Below are 16133 nucleotides of genomic sequence, written 5' to 3' on the forward strand. Positions count from 1 at the left end.
CTTTATATTATAGTAGTAAGAGTCGACTAATCTAGCGGTCTAAGGAATTTTCGCCGAAAAGGGTTAAATTCGTATTATAAAGCGTCGTAACGATCGAAGATAGGTCGGCGACGAGGAACACCTGTACGTGGTGCCGGCTACGAACCTGCGACGATACCGTCGTTGCAGAGCTAAGTTTCCTCCGGAGGATTGTTTGTTTGTTTGTTTGTTTGTTTGTTCCATTTACGTCCTTTTGGAGTCTATGACTATGTAGGACGGCCTTGCAAGCAAGGCAGTAGATCTATTTACAATCAAATTCTCTTAGTATTCTTTTGACCTTAGGGGAAACCCCGTGCCTAAGGCAGGACCTGCAAGCAGAATCTGCCAAAGGACTTTAAAACAGCGCAAGATAAAGGAAATTAAACGAGTGTTGTTGTCTGTAGAGTGTTGTTGTCTGCAGCCGGGGCTACAGAATTTTCGCGCCAAGCTTTTTGCAGAATTTTCAGCGGATCCTTCCGCTTCGCACGCACGCTGCAAATTCGAATATAAAAGCAGTGCAAAAGCAGTGCAAAAGCAGAAGCAGCTGTCTAACTCGCTGCCCCCTCTTATCCTTAATATGCCTTTGTGGAACTATATGCCGCTTTCAGGCGCATATAGCTACGCAGGTTAATCGTAGAGTTGTAGATTCCACCGACTATTCTAGCTCTTTAAAGTGCACTTTTCCGTAGAGGCGACGAATCTCTAGAGGGAAAGAGGTGCGATTTCGGTTCGGATTTCGAGGAGGTGCGCGTATAGGATAGAGTGGACTACTTCTCCTTCTTCTTCTTCTTCTTCTTCTTCTTCTTCTTGTTTGTATCGTAGAGGGCTGTTCGTTCGAATCGTACTGTTGTTCTATTATAGCTTGTATTTCGAGGCGGATTTCGAGAAGGATTTCGAGCGGATTTCGAGAGGTTTTCGAGGAGGTTTCCGAGGAGGTTTCTTCTAGACTGTCTTGGTTTCCCTTCCGAGGAAGGTACTTACAACGGCCACCGCGTGAAGGTGCAGTCTGTTCGGCCGTCTAGCGGTCGTAGTAAACTGTTAAATATAAGCCTATTTCCTAGTAGAAATACATCCTTTTTAATACAAATGTTCCTAATTTATTAAGCGTTTAGTTTACGCCTTAAGGATTTTTAGATTCGAGATATATATACTTTCCTATAATATCTACGACTAAAGATTTACTTTTATATATAAAAGTACGTTATATGTTATACTATATAGCAAAAGACAGCTTTTCCGTAACAGCTATATGTCCGTTCTGTACGAATATTCCTTAGGCGCTCCGCTGTAGACTCGGGAATACGCTAAACTATATCGGTAAGGACAACGTAGAGGAAGGCAAGAAGGAACACGTTATGCAGCAACCGTAACAACAATCGGGTCTACCTCGGAGCGCGCTAAAGAGGAGGCAGGCGTGCTAGACGTTTCCTTTAGGCACTATCGGGTCTACTACTCTCGGATTTAGACCTCCGCAGGATCTTATGCTACCGAACGAGTCGCCGCTTTCTACTTAGCGACATTTACTTCTATCGGATTTGTCGCAAGAGGGGAAATACTGCTGCTAAGCGATACCGTCGCATTTTGTACTGCTAGTCTTTTCTAACCCTCTTGCGCGCTCTTTCGTCGTCGTGCTCAGAAGACGATTTGCGTTTGACTACTTTGCTTCCCAACGCACTCAGAGACGGTGTCTGCGTAACCTCTAGCGTGGACAACTCGACATCAAAACGGCTGCGAATCCAATTACGGAGTTCGACTCCAGCCAAGGAATCAATGCCGTAATCAATCAACGATCGTTCCTCCTCGATGGGTTGCGTACTTTGAAGGATCTTTGCGAGATGGGCCTTGATGGCCGCCACAGCTCCCTGCTGGAGGGAGGCAGTATTTGCGCCGTTCTGGACGAGCGTTTTGAAAGCGCGCACCTCTGCAGCCCCTCCAGCTTCAATCTCGTCGGCCGAGTCATCGTCTTCGCCGATGTAGCCGCGGCCCAAGGCACCAAATCGGGCGTCGGACAAAAGTGCGCCGCCAGGCTTCTGATGATGGGAGATGCTGGTGACTAGCTGTGCCGAGCTGGCCGGGTTGATCGGGGCTTCCTTGTCCTGCTGCTCAATTGAAAATTGAAGGATCTCGTGCAGTAAAGACTGATTGATTGGGGTCCACGAATCGGTGTCCAGTGCCCTCAGAAGGTCGACGTGCTCGCTCATGTATCCGACATCGTCGATGGCGCCCAGGTCGATGGAGCATGCAGGCAAGCCACGGGCCTTGCGGTGCTCGGCCAAGGCATCGAGAAAGGCATTTCCGGCAGCGTAGTTTGCTTGACCCTTCTGTCCGATCAAGCCCGAGATGGAGGAGAACAGCGTGAAGAAATCCAGTGAGATTCCCAACTCTTCAGCCGCGCGATGCAAGTTCCACGCCCCCTGCACTTTGGAGCGCAATGCCTGATGGTACTCTTGATTCGTCATGGACGCAAACACTCTGTCCCGCAACACCATTGCGGCGTGAACTATGCCTCGAATGGGAGAGCCAGCTGCTTTTAGACATCGGCCAACGTCTTCGTACCGAGCAACGTCGCCTTGAACCAGCACAACCCGCGTGTTGAGAAGTTCAAGTTCTCGCAAGACGGCTTGCGACTTGTCATCGTCGTAGCCACTTCTGCCAAGGACCACGAGAGTCCTCGCTCCCCAGAGAGCTAGTTGAACGGCGATCCCACCGTTGAGACCTTTGAGACCGCCGATGAGCACATATGCGGCTCCCGGGTCAAGATGCAGGCGACGCGCGCGAGGTCGCACTGGGATCAACACGTCAGGGGGTGCTGATCGTGACACCACGACACGACCAATGTGATAACCGCCCATGGCACGAAAGGCAGCCGAGATCTGATCGAACCTGAAGACAGTGACCGGCTCAATCGGCTTCAACACTCCTTGTTCGAGGAGCGTGATCGCCTTTTTGAGAGTCTCGCCAATCAGCTCATCTGGCATCTCACGGTGCCCAAAGTCAATGCATCGGTAAGACGTGTTGCGTAGGAAAGGCTGGAGTGGCAGGTATCCGCGATCCAGTAGATCGCGTTTCCCTAATTCGATGAACGTGCCTCCTTCGGCAATGCATCGCCATGACTCTTCGAGAAGCTCTCCCGTAAGCGAGTTGAGCACGATGTCGACACCCCGACCGCCAGTGATCTTCTTGATGCCGTGGGAAAAGGCCGTGTCTCGGGAACTGAAAATGTGGTCCTCTGGGATGCCGTATTCACGAACCAGGAACTCCTTCTTCTCGGCACTGCCGACAGTTGCAAACACTTCAGCCTGCGCTACCTGGCAAAGCTGAATGACGGCTGCTCCGAGCGCTCCAGAGGCCGAGTGAACGAGAACTCGACTTCCTTTTCGCAATTTGGCGAGGCCTTCCAGCGAATGCAGAGCCGTGATAAACGGAGTGGTTGCGACCTGTTCGAAGCTCATCCAGGCCGGTAACTCATGAACTCTGCAGGCTGGCTTGATGACACGATTGGCCAGGACTCCGTGACCGGAAACGACGACTCGCTGTCCAGGTCTGAGGGCGACGACTCCACTGCTGGCCACTCGTCTCACGATGCCCGCTCCATCGAGACCCAGGACATGCTCGTTCTCCGGAACCAGACCCATGGCAACGGCCACATCTTTGAACGCCAAGGAGACTGCCATGATCTCGACTTCGACTGTTCCCGGTTGCAGCGTCTCCACTACATCTTCTTCTTGCCACGTGAGTGAGTCCAGATCGCCCGGCTTCTCACAATGTAATGCGACGCGGGCATCGAACGACGACAAAGGTCTATGTGTCGTCGGAATACTCCGACCTGCTCTCCCACGCTGTGCTGCCGCCGAGTTCAACTCTGTATCCGGCACCACCCGGGGAACATAGACTACGCCTTCACGCTCGGCAAACTCGAAGTCGACGCCGGTCCCTTTCAGCTTGCCAGCCTTGAGACGCTGCAAAACATCCAGAACGGCAGGCACCGTGTTTGGTCCATTGATGCATTCCACATCCAAGGTGATGAGTTCCAGCAATGGGTCCTCGGCTTTTGCCGTCCTGCGAAGACCGTGGATCAGAGCTTTGTGGGGTTGGCTGGGTCTCATTTGCGAGCCTTCTGTGATCCAAAGGATCGGAGCTCCGCTGGCTAATAGCTCCTGAAGGCTGACCCAGTCCTTCTCGGATATGTCGGGGAGAATAGGCTGTCCAGACTCAATTACCAGAGAGATGGCGCTGGAGTCCACCTCGGCAGGCGGCTCGCCATCATGTGTCATTCTCCAGCCTGCCTGAGCTATGCCACCGAGCAGAGCTCGTACTGCTTCATCCGGTCTCGTGAGGCTACAAAGCTTCACATTTCCGCCCGCACCGGCTGAGTTTGAGTGAGAAAAGTCGGCCCAAAGCGTCACATCCTCGCGAAGCAGAGTTCGGGGAATGTCGAGCTGTATGCGCCGAAGGTCCTTCGGACACAAACCCTCGATATTCGCTTTGCGACGGATGCCATTGCCGCCGCCGGCAATCTCTTCGTGGGATGAATCGACGGGATCATCGTGGCCATCGATTCCCGCGTGTTCCTCGCTCGATGATGTGTCTTGTTCTCTGCTCCACAGCAGGTACCCTCCGTCTTTGAGATACTTCCGAGCTGACTGTACGAGCTCAGCATCGGAAGCTAGTCCAGATCTATATATGACAAGATCATGCTGGAAACTTTCCGGTTGCGCGAGAGCAAATGCTTCGAGTGCTTCCGTCGTGCGCTCAATCACGACAAACCTCCCGTCTGTGGCGTCTGCCGGATATTTGGACTGGAACTTGACCAGCTCGTCGAATCCGGAGACAGCGAGCGTAAAATCGCTGGCTGCCTCGCGGAACTTGCTCGACCCTCCCAGCCACAGACTCTGATCCGCATCGGGAGTGTGTACAATTTCCAAGACGGACAATCTGGAATGTTTGTGCAATACCAGGCTGATGTACTCGTCCGTGAGCGACAACGATCCCGCCGGGTAGGCCTGGCGCTCGAAGGTGATGTCTGGCTTCCACTGCACCTGGCTGTATCGATGTTTGTCGTATATCGAAGGCGAGCGATCGATGATGCTATGGCTCAATCCGGACACCTGCAGCACGAGTTGTCCCGAACTTGTGTCATGCGCGGAGATGTGGTAAACATGGCTCTTCGCGCTCTCCGGCCGGCCCACCCCCGAATAGTCCGCCGTGGCTTCCACTCGAGCCTCGTCCGTGCTGGGTGTCAAGTGCGAGGAGACGAACATGTCATTGATGCTTACCGGGACCAGGAGTTCGTTCACGTCCCATCGCACGCCTTCCCACATGGCGGGAGCCGTACTCTGAATGCAACCGTCAAAGGTTGCTGGATGGATCAAATAGCGTGATGCTGGCCTTTGGAGCGCGGGCTCCCGGAGTGAAACCAGCGAACGACTGCGACGTTGACCTGGGTATGCCGATATTGCTTTCTGGGTCCGAAAGCTCGGCCCGAACTTGTATCCAACATCACGCATCGCCTTGTACCAGAGATCCCCGGGAACGGGTCGTTCCAAGGGATGAGCCTCTTCGCCTTCCGCATCTGCAACAGCTAGTCAGTGACCTCCGCAGACTGATTTCGGAGCGTCTACCGTGAGACGTACAACGGGCAGCCTCTTCCGCGTGCGCTAATCGTACCAGCCCAGAGCTATGTTCTTGCCATCGTTCGAGGACAAACGAAGCGACATTGTACTCGTGCCATACCGACTTGTCCCCTGTGCGTGGCCGCAATGTGAGCCTTATCCTGACATCGGATTCCGACTGAAAAGGGAGTGCACGGTGGAATTTGATGTCTCGAAGGCGGACGCCATGGATGGAAGTCTGTGGTACCACGCCAGTCAATCCCTCGTGCTGCTGCTGTATCGCTTCAATGGCCATTGCAAGAAATGCAGTTGCCGGGAAAAGGATTTCACTGCCAATCTGCAAGATCATGTTAGCTCAAAAACGACCCGAGAGAGGAGGATTGAGTTGCCTTGTGGTCCGCCAGCCAAGGTAGGTCTTCCACCCGCAGCGTGTTCTTCCAAGTTGGCTCCTGCCAACTTGTGCCCAGGACTTTGCTTCCGAGAAGCTCGTGATGTGGATGCAGGCGATGACGCCAGTCAGCGCTCGACTCGTTCTCGTACCAATACTCTTGCGATCGGTCCCAGGAGTAGTTGGGCAGATCGACAAGCACGGGGGGTCGATGCTGCGAATCGATGGCGTTCACCCGTGAGATGTCCACATCTGTGCCAGCGATGAACGCCCGACCCGCACATTCGACCAGGGTTCTGATTGCGTTTTTCCCTCTTGCGAACGCCGGAGTGTATGAAACTTCTTGGTGGCGTTGAGCTTGCTCCAAAACTTGTTTGACCGGGCCTGCCAGCGCACCAGAGGGTCCTATCTCTACCAAGAAGTCAATGGAGGCGTCGGTGTCTTGGACTAGTTCGGTCAAGGCTTCATCAAAGCGCACGACGGACGCCATGTTTTTCGCCCAGTAGTCGGCATTGACTTTCAATCCTCTCTTTCTGCCCGTCAGGGAAGAATACATGATCGGCCGTTCCCCTTGACTCTCCTCGTCCGAGACGATTGGCGCAATGAGTTTTCGGTAATCATCTGCGACCTCTTTGATGAATTGAGAGTGGTAAGCCACATTGACGCGGAGTGGTCGAGCAAACAGTCCAGCAGCCTCCAGCCGGCTCTGGACTGTATGCAACTGTTCGACTCTGCCAGACAACGTGGTACTCCTGGGACTGTTGCAGCATGCGATCTCAACGCCGTCTTCCACGCCCTCCAAGAATGGTCGGACTTCAACAGCGCCAACTCCTGTAGCCAACATACCGTAACCGCTGACTTGTGCGGCTCTTTCTGCGGCGTAGCCTCGGTAGTACGCCAGAGTGATTGCTTGAGCATTGGTTATGATCCCCGTTGCTGCTGCGGCGGCGATCTCCCCAGACGAGTGACCAAGCACGGCGGTCGGTATGACATTCCATTCTTTGAGAATGTGAACCAGGGCTAGCTGCAGCGCGGTCACGAGCGCCTGCGAGAGTTCCGGCCTCTGTACTTCGTCCGCAGTTCGCGAAAGTGTCAACTCGTCAATCAATTTCCAAGCAGGCGGGTGCGGCAACCTCGCCAAGACGTCGTCGAGGTCCAGGATGACTTTCTTGGCCTGCGGATAATACTCCAGCAGCGCTTTGCCTTGCCGTGGCCACTGGGCACCCTGGCCCGTGAAGATGAATCCAATGTTCGGCGGCTTCCCACGTCGTTTGCCAGTGACGAGATGGCCCACGTCCAGCTCGCTTGAATCCGTGACGATAAAACCGCGGTGAAACAGGCGGCTTCTACGCTCGGAGAGAGTGTAACTCAGACTGCCCAAATCTGTCGATATGCTAGGGTTCAAGAGGTGTTTTTGGAGCGAAAGGAAGTTCCGACGCACAGCTTGTTCGTCATGGGCGCTCAGGACAAGCAAGGTCGGTCGCGAGGGTCCTCGCTCCTGTTGCAGCAATCGCCCGGTGTCGTTGCCCTCGTACGAGAATTGAAATAAACGTCGTTGCTCGTTGTTCGGAGCATCTAGGACAAGATGCACATTGGAGCCTGGTCAACCGTCAGTCTCACTTTGTGCACACTTACGAATCTACGAGAACAGAACACCAACCTCCGTATCCAAAGGAGTTGACGCTCACTCTTCGCAATGCCACTTCAGGCCATGGGACAGCATCTCGTGATACTCTCAGCCTGAGTCCCTCGAAATCGACTATGGATGAATGTGTTGGTCAGCTTGCGCGACGTGAGATGACATGGCGGGAAAGCGACCGACTTTGAGGATTGGGAGTCTGGAGAGATGGTAGGCCCGGGATGGAGTCACTCTCCAGCGTGAGAATGGCTTTGATGAGTCCCGTGACGCCGGCCGCCGGCTCCGAGTGACCAATGTTCGCCTTGGCCGAGCCGATGATGAGTGGGTGCAGAGGATCTCGTGTTTCCGCAAAGACGGAAGCGACTCCCTGCGCTTCAGCAGGATCTCCCGCCTGTAGAAATACATCATGTCAGCCCGAAACGGCAGTAAAGGAGTCGAGGGAATCATACCTGCGTGCCGGTGCCATGGCACTCGACGTATGTCGTTGCATTAAAGTCCGTAATGCCTGCATTCGCATATGCAGCTCGGATGGCCACGGCCTGCGCTTCAGGACTGGGCGCGGTGATTCCGCCAGTTCTCCCATCATTGTTGGTGGCGGAGCCGCGAATGATGGCTCGAACAGGATCTCCATCTCGAAGAGCATCGGAAAGACGCTTGACGATGACGGCGTTCACGGCTTCGGCCTTGATATACCCATCAGCCCGGGCATCGAAGGTATGACATTTTCCGGTGGGTGACATGGCCCCGTTGATCACTCCCTTGTCCATGGCGTGCTCCGGGCTGAGATAAATGTTCGCCCCGGCCACAATCGCACCATCGATCTCACCACTGGAGAGATATCGAGCGGCAACATCCAACCCAACCAAGCTTCCCGAGCAAGCCGTGTCAATGGTCATGCTGGGGCCTTGCGTATTGAGGAAATAGCTGATTCGATTGCTCAGGATCGCTCTGCCGACGCCCACGGTCACGCCGGGAGCTCGATCCGCCGGATCTCGACCTTGAATATCGCCATAGTCTGATACACACGTCACGGTCAGCGGGGGTGCTTTTGTCCACCAATTATCCTACAAGACAAGCCTTACCGACTGCGTACGAGCCAACAAAGCAGCCGATCGGCTTCTTATTGACGTCTTCCAGCCGGATCCCGGCGTTCTCCATTGCTTCGTAGACGACTTCCAGGAGTTGGCGCTGTTGAGGATCCATTGCGACCGCTGTTTGCTTGTTGATCCCGAAGAATGTTGCATCGAATGTTTTCGGATCGATATCCTCGATGAACATGCCACCAGGAGACCGGATTGACCCCGGTTGGTTTGGACCAGCGTAGAAGCCATCTCGATTGAACCTGGACTTGGGAACCTCGATAGATGCAATTCGTCCTGCTTGGAGGAGATTCAAGAAGTCTCTGGGTGAATTGCAATGACCCGGCAAGCGGCAAGCCAAACCGACAATGGCAAGGGGCTCTTGCTTGAACTCCTTGGAGGAGCGATGTTCACTGGCCATGGCGATGAGATTATCAATGAAGAATGTCACAAGATTTCTGCAGTAATCCGAGGCTGGAAGAGGAATATTGGTTCGAGAGTCCACCACTATATGCTATCGAAACACCTAGCCAACGCCCACAGAATCACACCAACACAAACTCGACGCAGTCTGCATAACTACCAATCGCACCCATCTCCTGCTCGATGTGACTCTGCAGCTAACAGAACAGGGAGGACGATAGTTTCCCAACCGAGCCTGCAAGCATGAATGACCTCAAAGGCGTGACAGCTTGCCGGCAGCTCGACAACGATGATACAGAGGAAGTGGCGGTCTGGCAGCTATGCTGTATCCCATCACCCTGGCAGAGTGGTGACGTGACTGCGAGGGAAATGTCGTGTGCATTCGAACAACACATCGACTGTAATCACGCCATCCTGCAGCCATATGGCGGCAGGAAACGGATACTCGTTCAGTGATCGAAGAGGAGAGAGATATCTTCACGCCGCATGTACGCATACACACACGCACACCAAAGAAGGAGAGTATCCTGTCCATTGCACGCATCATGGCCGTTGTCCACGACGCACCAGATCCTGCCATCAATGGTTCTCCAAGCCGTCCACCACTGCAACCCACCGGAATTCTCGATGGAATCCATCACGTCGACTTGACTCCGGTCATAGGCCGCGAGTTTCCTACAGCCCGTTTGGCGGATTGGATCCATGCGCCCAATGCGGACGAGCTTTTGAAGGAGCTTGCATACATCAGTCAGTTGCGCTGGAGCGATTGCAATCATCATTCCACCTGTATCATCCGCTGACTCCTATCAGTCTCATCCCGAGGGGTCGTGTTCTTTCGATCGCAGGACAATCTGACCAACGAAATGCAGAAGCGACTGATGCAACGACTGGGAGAGCTATCGGGCAAGCCCGCCGATTCCACGTTACACATCCATCCCGTGCTCAACACGTCGAGCAATGTGGCCCAGGACCGCGATCCCGACCAAGAGATCTCCACCATTTCGTCCAGCCTCATCCGACAGCTCGGCTCCTACCGCAGTGCCGAGTCCGGACTGAGTGGCAAGAAGCAGACGAGTACGGGCTCATGGCATTCCGACATTGGATATGAAGTCGTTCCAGCCGACTACACCAGCTTGCGGCTGACGCAACTGCCCACCACGGGAGGCGACACATTGTGGGCATCGGGATATGAGATCTACGACCGCATTTCCCCGCCGTATCAGAAGTTCCTCGAGGGACTCACGGCGACCTTCGGCCGGCCGGATTTTCTCGCTGCCGTTCAGAGTCACGGCTATGAATTGTACTCCCAGCCTCGTGGTTCTCCCCAGAACGTCGGTGGCGCTCTGACTGCGGTTCACCCGGTCGTCCGCACGAATCCTGTCACGGGCTGGAGGAGCGTGTATCCCGTGGGGCAGAACGCACGATTCATCAACGGAGTCACGGCGGAAGAGAGCGAGAGCTTGCTGCAGTGGTTCAAGGCATTGCTGATACACAATCACGACGTGCAGGTTCGATTTCGCTGGCAGAACGTGAACGATGTCGCCATTTGGGACAATCGCTGCACCTTCCACACTGCCACGTATGATTTCGACGGCCTTGGGGAACGCAGTGGCAACCGAGCGGTCGGTATCGGAGAGGAGCCGTACTTTGACCCGGCATCACAGTCGCGCAGAGAAGCGCTCGCTGGTCAGGCTATTGGGAGTCCGTTCAAGGATGGTCAGGATCCGGGCGGATTGGGGATGAGAGTGGGAGTGTAAATTCTTCACAATGTTGCGTGGTGGTGCTTGATGATGGAGCTTGGTAGTCCGATTGCTCAAATTGCATACACAGCTTGTTTCTCTCCACACCTCAATCCCCCCATGATATTATTCAACCCGAGATGAGGTTCTGCCCACCATCCTGCGAAGAGCATATGTTAGCAGCTTCCCTCTTCTGTACAACATGTCATTTCCACATACCAGAAGCAGCTCGGTGCCGTTCAGATAGGCGCCCGCGGGACTGGCGAAGAAGAGAATGGCCGCGGCAAAGTCGTCCTCACTTCCCGTGCGCTCGCTCGGATTCCGGTCCTCCGGTAGACGGAAGGCGCCAGAGAAGGCACCGTGGCGGTCCTCATACGCGGGCAAGGAATTTGTGAGCGGCTGCGTCATTTCCGAAGGAAAGAAGCCCGGGGCGACGACATTGACGCGAATGCGGAAGTGTTGCTGTGCAAACGTTCGTGCCAGCATCTTGGCCAAATGGTTGACGGCCGCTTTGGAGGTGGAATAGGCGAAGCTGTGGCCCAGCTGGCGAGAATAGGATTCTTTCGACGACGTGATCAGGATTTGGGCGTCCTGCGGCACATTCTGTCTCTGGTTGCCGGCGTGCAAGAGCGGCAGGAAGACGGCGGCCGTGAAAAAGACGGCGGTGGTTTGGACGTCGAACGTGGACGTGAAGTCTTCGGCCGACGAAGCGATGCACGTTGCTGCAAAGTCGGCCACGGTGCCATCTCCACGACGATGTACGGGACCGGCGATGCCCGCATTCGCCAGGACGAAGTTCACAAAGCCTCGTTCGGTTAGGATCTGCTCTGTGATGGCCTTGAGGCTGTCGCTGTTGGTGATGTCGCCGACTAGGGGTCGGATGCTTCCGTTGATGCCCAGACGGGCGCATTCGTCCAACGCATCCCGTCGCCGTCCGATGATGTAGACCGCTGCAGCGCCTTGAGCGTCCAGAGCAAGAGCTGCATATCGACCCAGTCCCGTCCCACCCCCGGTGATGACTGCAACGAGGCCGTCGACGCGAAAGCGGTTCTGCGGTTGTCCAGGTGCCATGGTCGAATGTGATACGTGTTCTCCACGCAAGGTCCACAACGTTATAAATATCCACAAGCACGTAGGAACGTGACGTGGCACTACATGGGAGATGGCGCGATACAAGGATGCCATTATCCCATGCTGCACGATGATGGCTTTTTAGCTGGTGTTTTACCTCGTCAGGTTGGGAAGCGAAGGCGTGATGGAATCCCCTCGCGATTCGCAGTAGTTGAACATGGACTGGAACGGACTAGGCCTAGCCTGTGTGTGCCGTGGCAGCAAATTAGAGGATCGTTGATTGGAGTGTACAGGGATGAGTGACAGCAATACGAGGTGGAAGTAGAAAGCTCACTGGGATGTTCTCGGCCTTTGCAGCTACCCAATGCGTCTTATCGCTTCCACACGGAGCCCCCCGTAACTGTGACTAAACTATCGAGGGAATTGCACGTGAAGCCAGGCGGAGAGAATGCGATTGACGTCCTGCCACTTCTCCATGTGAGCGTAGTGGTGCGCGTCGACCGAGGTCCGTGACAGTTGCGGAATGAAGTGCTCCATATCTTGCGCGAGTGAAGCCGAGAAGACACGATCGCGCTCGGCGGCGATGTACAGGACAGGAACATCGATGATGGTGGTGGGCAGGCTGCAAGGATGAAAATCAGTCGTGTTCTTGATCCTTGATCGTGTCTTGGGCTAGCATACAGTTGGTCGTCTTCAAAGTTCTCCCGCCGCGTCCGATACCAGTTGCCTGTAGAAGGTCATCGGTCAGTCGCTTGCGGTGTTCATGTGATTGAGGGAATTGACGCAGCGCATACAAGGACCGTGCAAGCCGGTTTGAGCGTACTTGGACAGATAGATGTCGCGCTCCTAATAATCAGGTCAACACAAAGCCCGGAGAACGAGCAAGCGGTGGGGTGCAGAGCGGCGTACCTCGTCGGTCAAGAGACTTCCTCTGCCCAGTCCTTTCAGATGCTCCAAATGGAAGCCGTAGGTAGGGTCGAAAGAGGCTTGGTTCTCATCATCGCCGCTGAAGTCGAGAATGTTCAGGAAATGAGTCAAGCCTTCGGTCGTGTGGAATTCGCGCTCGAGGATGCCGCTGGCAATCTGCTTTTGGTACGCGAATTGAGGGGCGCGCTTGACCATGTCGTCGAGCGGAATCCAGTGCGTCGCAGGTGGACGATACGGACCGGCGATGGAGAACAAGTGCGAGACCAAGTGCGGGTGCCATTGCGCAACCCGCCATGCGACTTGAGCGCCCCTACACCATGGGAACGGAACGATCAGTCACATGCAACGAGGGAGGATGGATGGATACCAATGGAACGTACCAATCGTGACCCCCCAAGACAATGGTGGTGCAGTTCAATAGGCAGGCCAATTGGCGAAGATCGTCGGCAACGCTTTTGTACGTGTAGGCACGGAGGTTTGATGCGGGAGGAACTCGAGGCGCTTCCTAAGGTACCGAGCGAGCTCGTCAGACGAGACTCTGATGGAACAGGATGATACCCTATGAGATGGAACGTCATGCGGGAGACATGCCGTGTCGCCGTAGCCCATCATGTCGGGCGCCACCACGCGAAAGCCCTCATCGAGCAGCATGGGCATCTGGTGTCGCCAGCCAAAGGCAAGATCGGGCCATCCGTGCAGCTAGGCGAGCAGCAAAAGTCAGTGGGTATATTTGGATCCACAGCGAGTCGATACTTCTACCAGGAAGACGGTGGCAATAGGGCCACAGTGCTGCGGAAGACCGATGTAGCAGGCATAATCATGACCATTGAGCGTCAACCGCTCCAATCGCACTCGCACGTCGCCAAAGATGGTGCTCATGGATGGCAAGATGCAAAAATCGCAACGACGCAAAGACGAGTTAATACGAGGACGTAAAGACAAGCAAAAGACTTCTCGCTCCCGTCTCTCCGTCAGCTCATAAACCTTATATAGAAGAGCGGTCGCTCGTATGCACGGTCGCAATTAGAGAATCCTTCTATCTCCACTACTACTTCTATAGCTACTAACGGTATAACTCCTAGTCTAATAGATATAATATATAGCTGAAGATAATAGTATTAATTGTATCTATTAGCTCTAAGTAGCCTAAAGGTATTATCTTAATATTAAAACTATTAGTAGCTAATAGGATTTTGCTACTTATTAATCCCTCTTCCGGCTTATATCTACCTTTAATACTATAATTAAACCGGTTAATCTCCTACCTATCTTCTATAGCGCTTAGCTAGTAGAGATATATAAGTATAGGCTTAGAGGTCTATATTTTACTATAAATTAGCTATTCTCGTCTCTAGTAACGAAGCCTTCTTAGCGCTCTTAGATACTACTTTAGTAAGTCTATTTAACTTAGCTTCTACTCGCTCGTTAGCTCTTAATTAATTATCTATTTTCTTAATAATAGTAGTCTCTTCCTTCTTATTCTTCTTCTTAGTAACCTTCTTAGCCTTCTTTATAGCTAATAGCTCTTTACTAGCTTATAATTTAGCTAGTAAATAGAACTATATAGCCTAACTATAATAGTATTACTAAGGCTTAAGTAAGAATTATTCGATCCGTACTATATAAGGTTAGTCTCTAGTCTTATAACTATAGGAATAACTAATACTTAGCGTAGCCTATATATATATATCTTACGAAGGGTTTGCGCTTATATACTAAATTCTATAAGAATTAGTCTTATCTTTTATCTATAGATACTAGGCCTTCTCTATATTACTATATATCTTTTTTACCCTTATACTAACTATAAGAAATATATAGTAGCGGCTTACTATATTATCTCTTCTTCGTCTTATACCTAAAGGATTATTAAAGGCTAGTATTCTTACTCTTAAGAATCTAATTTTATAATTAGATATATAGAAGGATATTCTTTAGCTACTAGATGTTAGAGGCTAGTACCTAAGGCTACATCGGCTATACCGATGCTATTAGGCGAACGCCGGTTTAGAAATCTACTAGGCCGAATTAGGAACAAGCTTCCTTTCGGCCGACTAGAAGGCTACGTATACGCTAAGCGACGCTACGCGTATATATAGCTTATACTCGATGTTTCGCTATTCTAGATAGATCTTCTTTTCGGTAGCTTTAGAATTTTATATATACGGATCTAGACCTTTATACGCAACTTCGGTTTAGATCCTTATACTAGATATATATACTTTTATTATTATTCTCTAGCTAATTAAGTATACTATTTATAAGGGTCCTTATCTTATACTAGTTATATAAGATAATAGAGGTATCTAAAGTAGTAGTAGTTAGTCTAGTAATATTAGTATTATTAAAGGTACCTAGCCTAAAGCTATTACTAAAGTAGACGTTCTTCTTCTTACTCTTACTCTTACTCTTAGTTAGTCTAAGCTTCTCTATAACTAGTAATAAGTCTAGTAGATAGAGTCTAGTCTTATAGAAGCTAGACGCTATATTCTTTAGTATAAATGCTTTCTACTAGACTAGCTAGAGTAGCTTAAAGAATTTACGCTTTAAGAGTACTAATAAGCCTTTCGAGTAGTAAAGGAAGCGTAATAGTTTAGTACTATTAAAGCTAGCTAGTAGATTAGAGAGATATATATTAAGAGGTTAAAAGTAGTATATTAGGTAAGGTAGGAAGACTACTATAAGTATCCGATAGTTTATATAATACTAGAGGAATAGGATATTTATATAAGAGCTATAGCTATTAATAACTAGTAGTCTTTAGCCTCTACTAGCCTTCTACTATATAAGAGGCTTAAATACCTTTATAAGCTAGTAGAGTCTAAGGCTATTATTAGTCTAGCCCTTTCGTAAGGATATAAAGAAATATACTTATACGGATTCTAGTCTTAAAGCTACGAGGATGAGATATTACTAGTTACTAGCTTATATATTAATACTAGTAGTAGTATAGTACTATTAGTATAGATAGCCGTAATTAAGGTAATTTAATTACGACTACTATCTTATAGGTTGCCGAGAAGGGAGTCTAAGAGGTCTTACGACTTTATAAAGACTCGCTTTCTCTTCTAAAGTATACTACTAAGGAAGCCCTTCTCGTCTATATTATATATATTCTATATCTTAATATCATACTACTATATATTTTCTTTAAGGAGCCTATTGTCAGGGTCCGGCCGGAAAGCTCCGGCTCGAACCGGCGACCTTTGGGTTCCAGGGTGGGGCGCTTTACCACTG

At 51.6% G+C, this 16133-nt stretch overlaps 4 protein-coding genes across 4 annotated transcripts; 1 reads left to right on the forward strand and 3 right to left on the reverse strand.

Annotated features, from left to right (window-relative positions):
- Positions 1-1607: 1607 nt before the first annotated feature.
- PKS7 (polyketide synthase) lies at positions 1608-9157 on the reverse strand (the record flags this gene model as incomplete). Its single annotated transcript, XM_003850896.1, has 7 exons — positions 1608-5590; positions 5655-5959; positions 5994-7617; positions 7679-7777; positions 7841-8048; positions 8107-8672; positions 8740-9157. 7 exons carry the CDS (start codon positions 9155-9157, stop codon positions 1608-1610), a joined length of 7203 nt encoding a protein of 2400 aa, XP_003850944.1.
- A 547-nt stretch (positions 9158-9704) lies between these two features.
- On the forward strand, positions 9705-10916 carry MYCGRDRAFT_45256 (uncharacterized protein; the record flags this gene model as incomplete). Its single annotated transcript, XM_003850889.1, has 2 exons — positions 9705-9906; positions 9970-10916. The coding sequence occupies 2 exons, from the start codon at positions 9705-9707 to the stop codon at positions 10914-10916; spliced, it is 1149 nt and encodes a 382-aa protein (XP_003850937.1).
- Positions 10917-11024: 108 nt separating this feature from the next.
- MYCGRDRAFT_45561 (uncharacterized protein) lies at positions 11025-11969 on the reverse strand (the record flags this gene model as incomplete). The annotated part of the gene is made up of 1 exon (XM_003850895.1): positions 11025-11969. One exon carries the CDS (start codon positions 11967-11969, stop codon positions 11025-11027), a length of 945 nt encoding a protein of 314 aa, XP_003850943.1.
- Positions 11970-12380: 411 nt separating this feature from the next.
- Positions 12381-13775, reverse strand: MYCGRDRAFT_45185 (uncharacterized protein; the record flags this gene model as incomplete). Its single annotated transcript, XM_003850894.1, has 7 exons — positions 12381-12591; positions 12651-12696; positions 12764-12815; positions 12879-13206; positions 13277-13388; positions 13484-13595; positions 13656-13775. 7 exons carry the CDS (start codon positions 13773-13775, stop codon positions 12381-12383), a joined length of 981 nt encoding a protein of 326 aa, XP_003850942.1.
- Positions 13776-16133: the final 2358 nt, after the last annotated feature.

The sequence above is a fragment of the Zymoseptoria tritici genome, chromosome 7 (assembly GCF_000219625.1).
Source record: "Zymoseptoria tritici IPO323 chromosome 7, whole genome shotgun sequence".
NCBI classification, from domain to species: Eukaryota; Fungi; Ascomycota; class Dothideomycetes; order Mycosphaerellales; family Mycosphaerellaceae; genus Zymoseptoria; species Zymoseptoria tritici.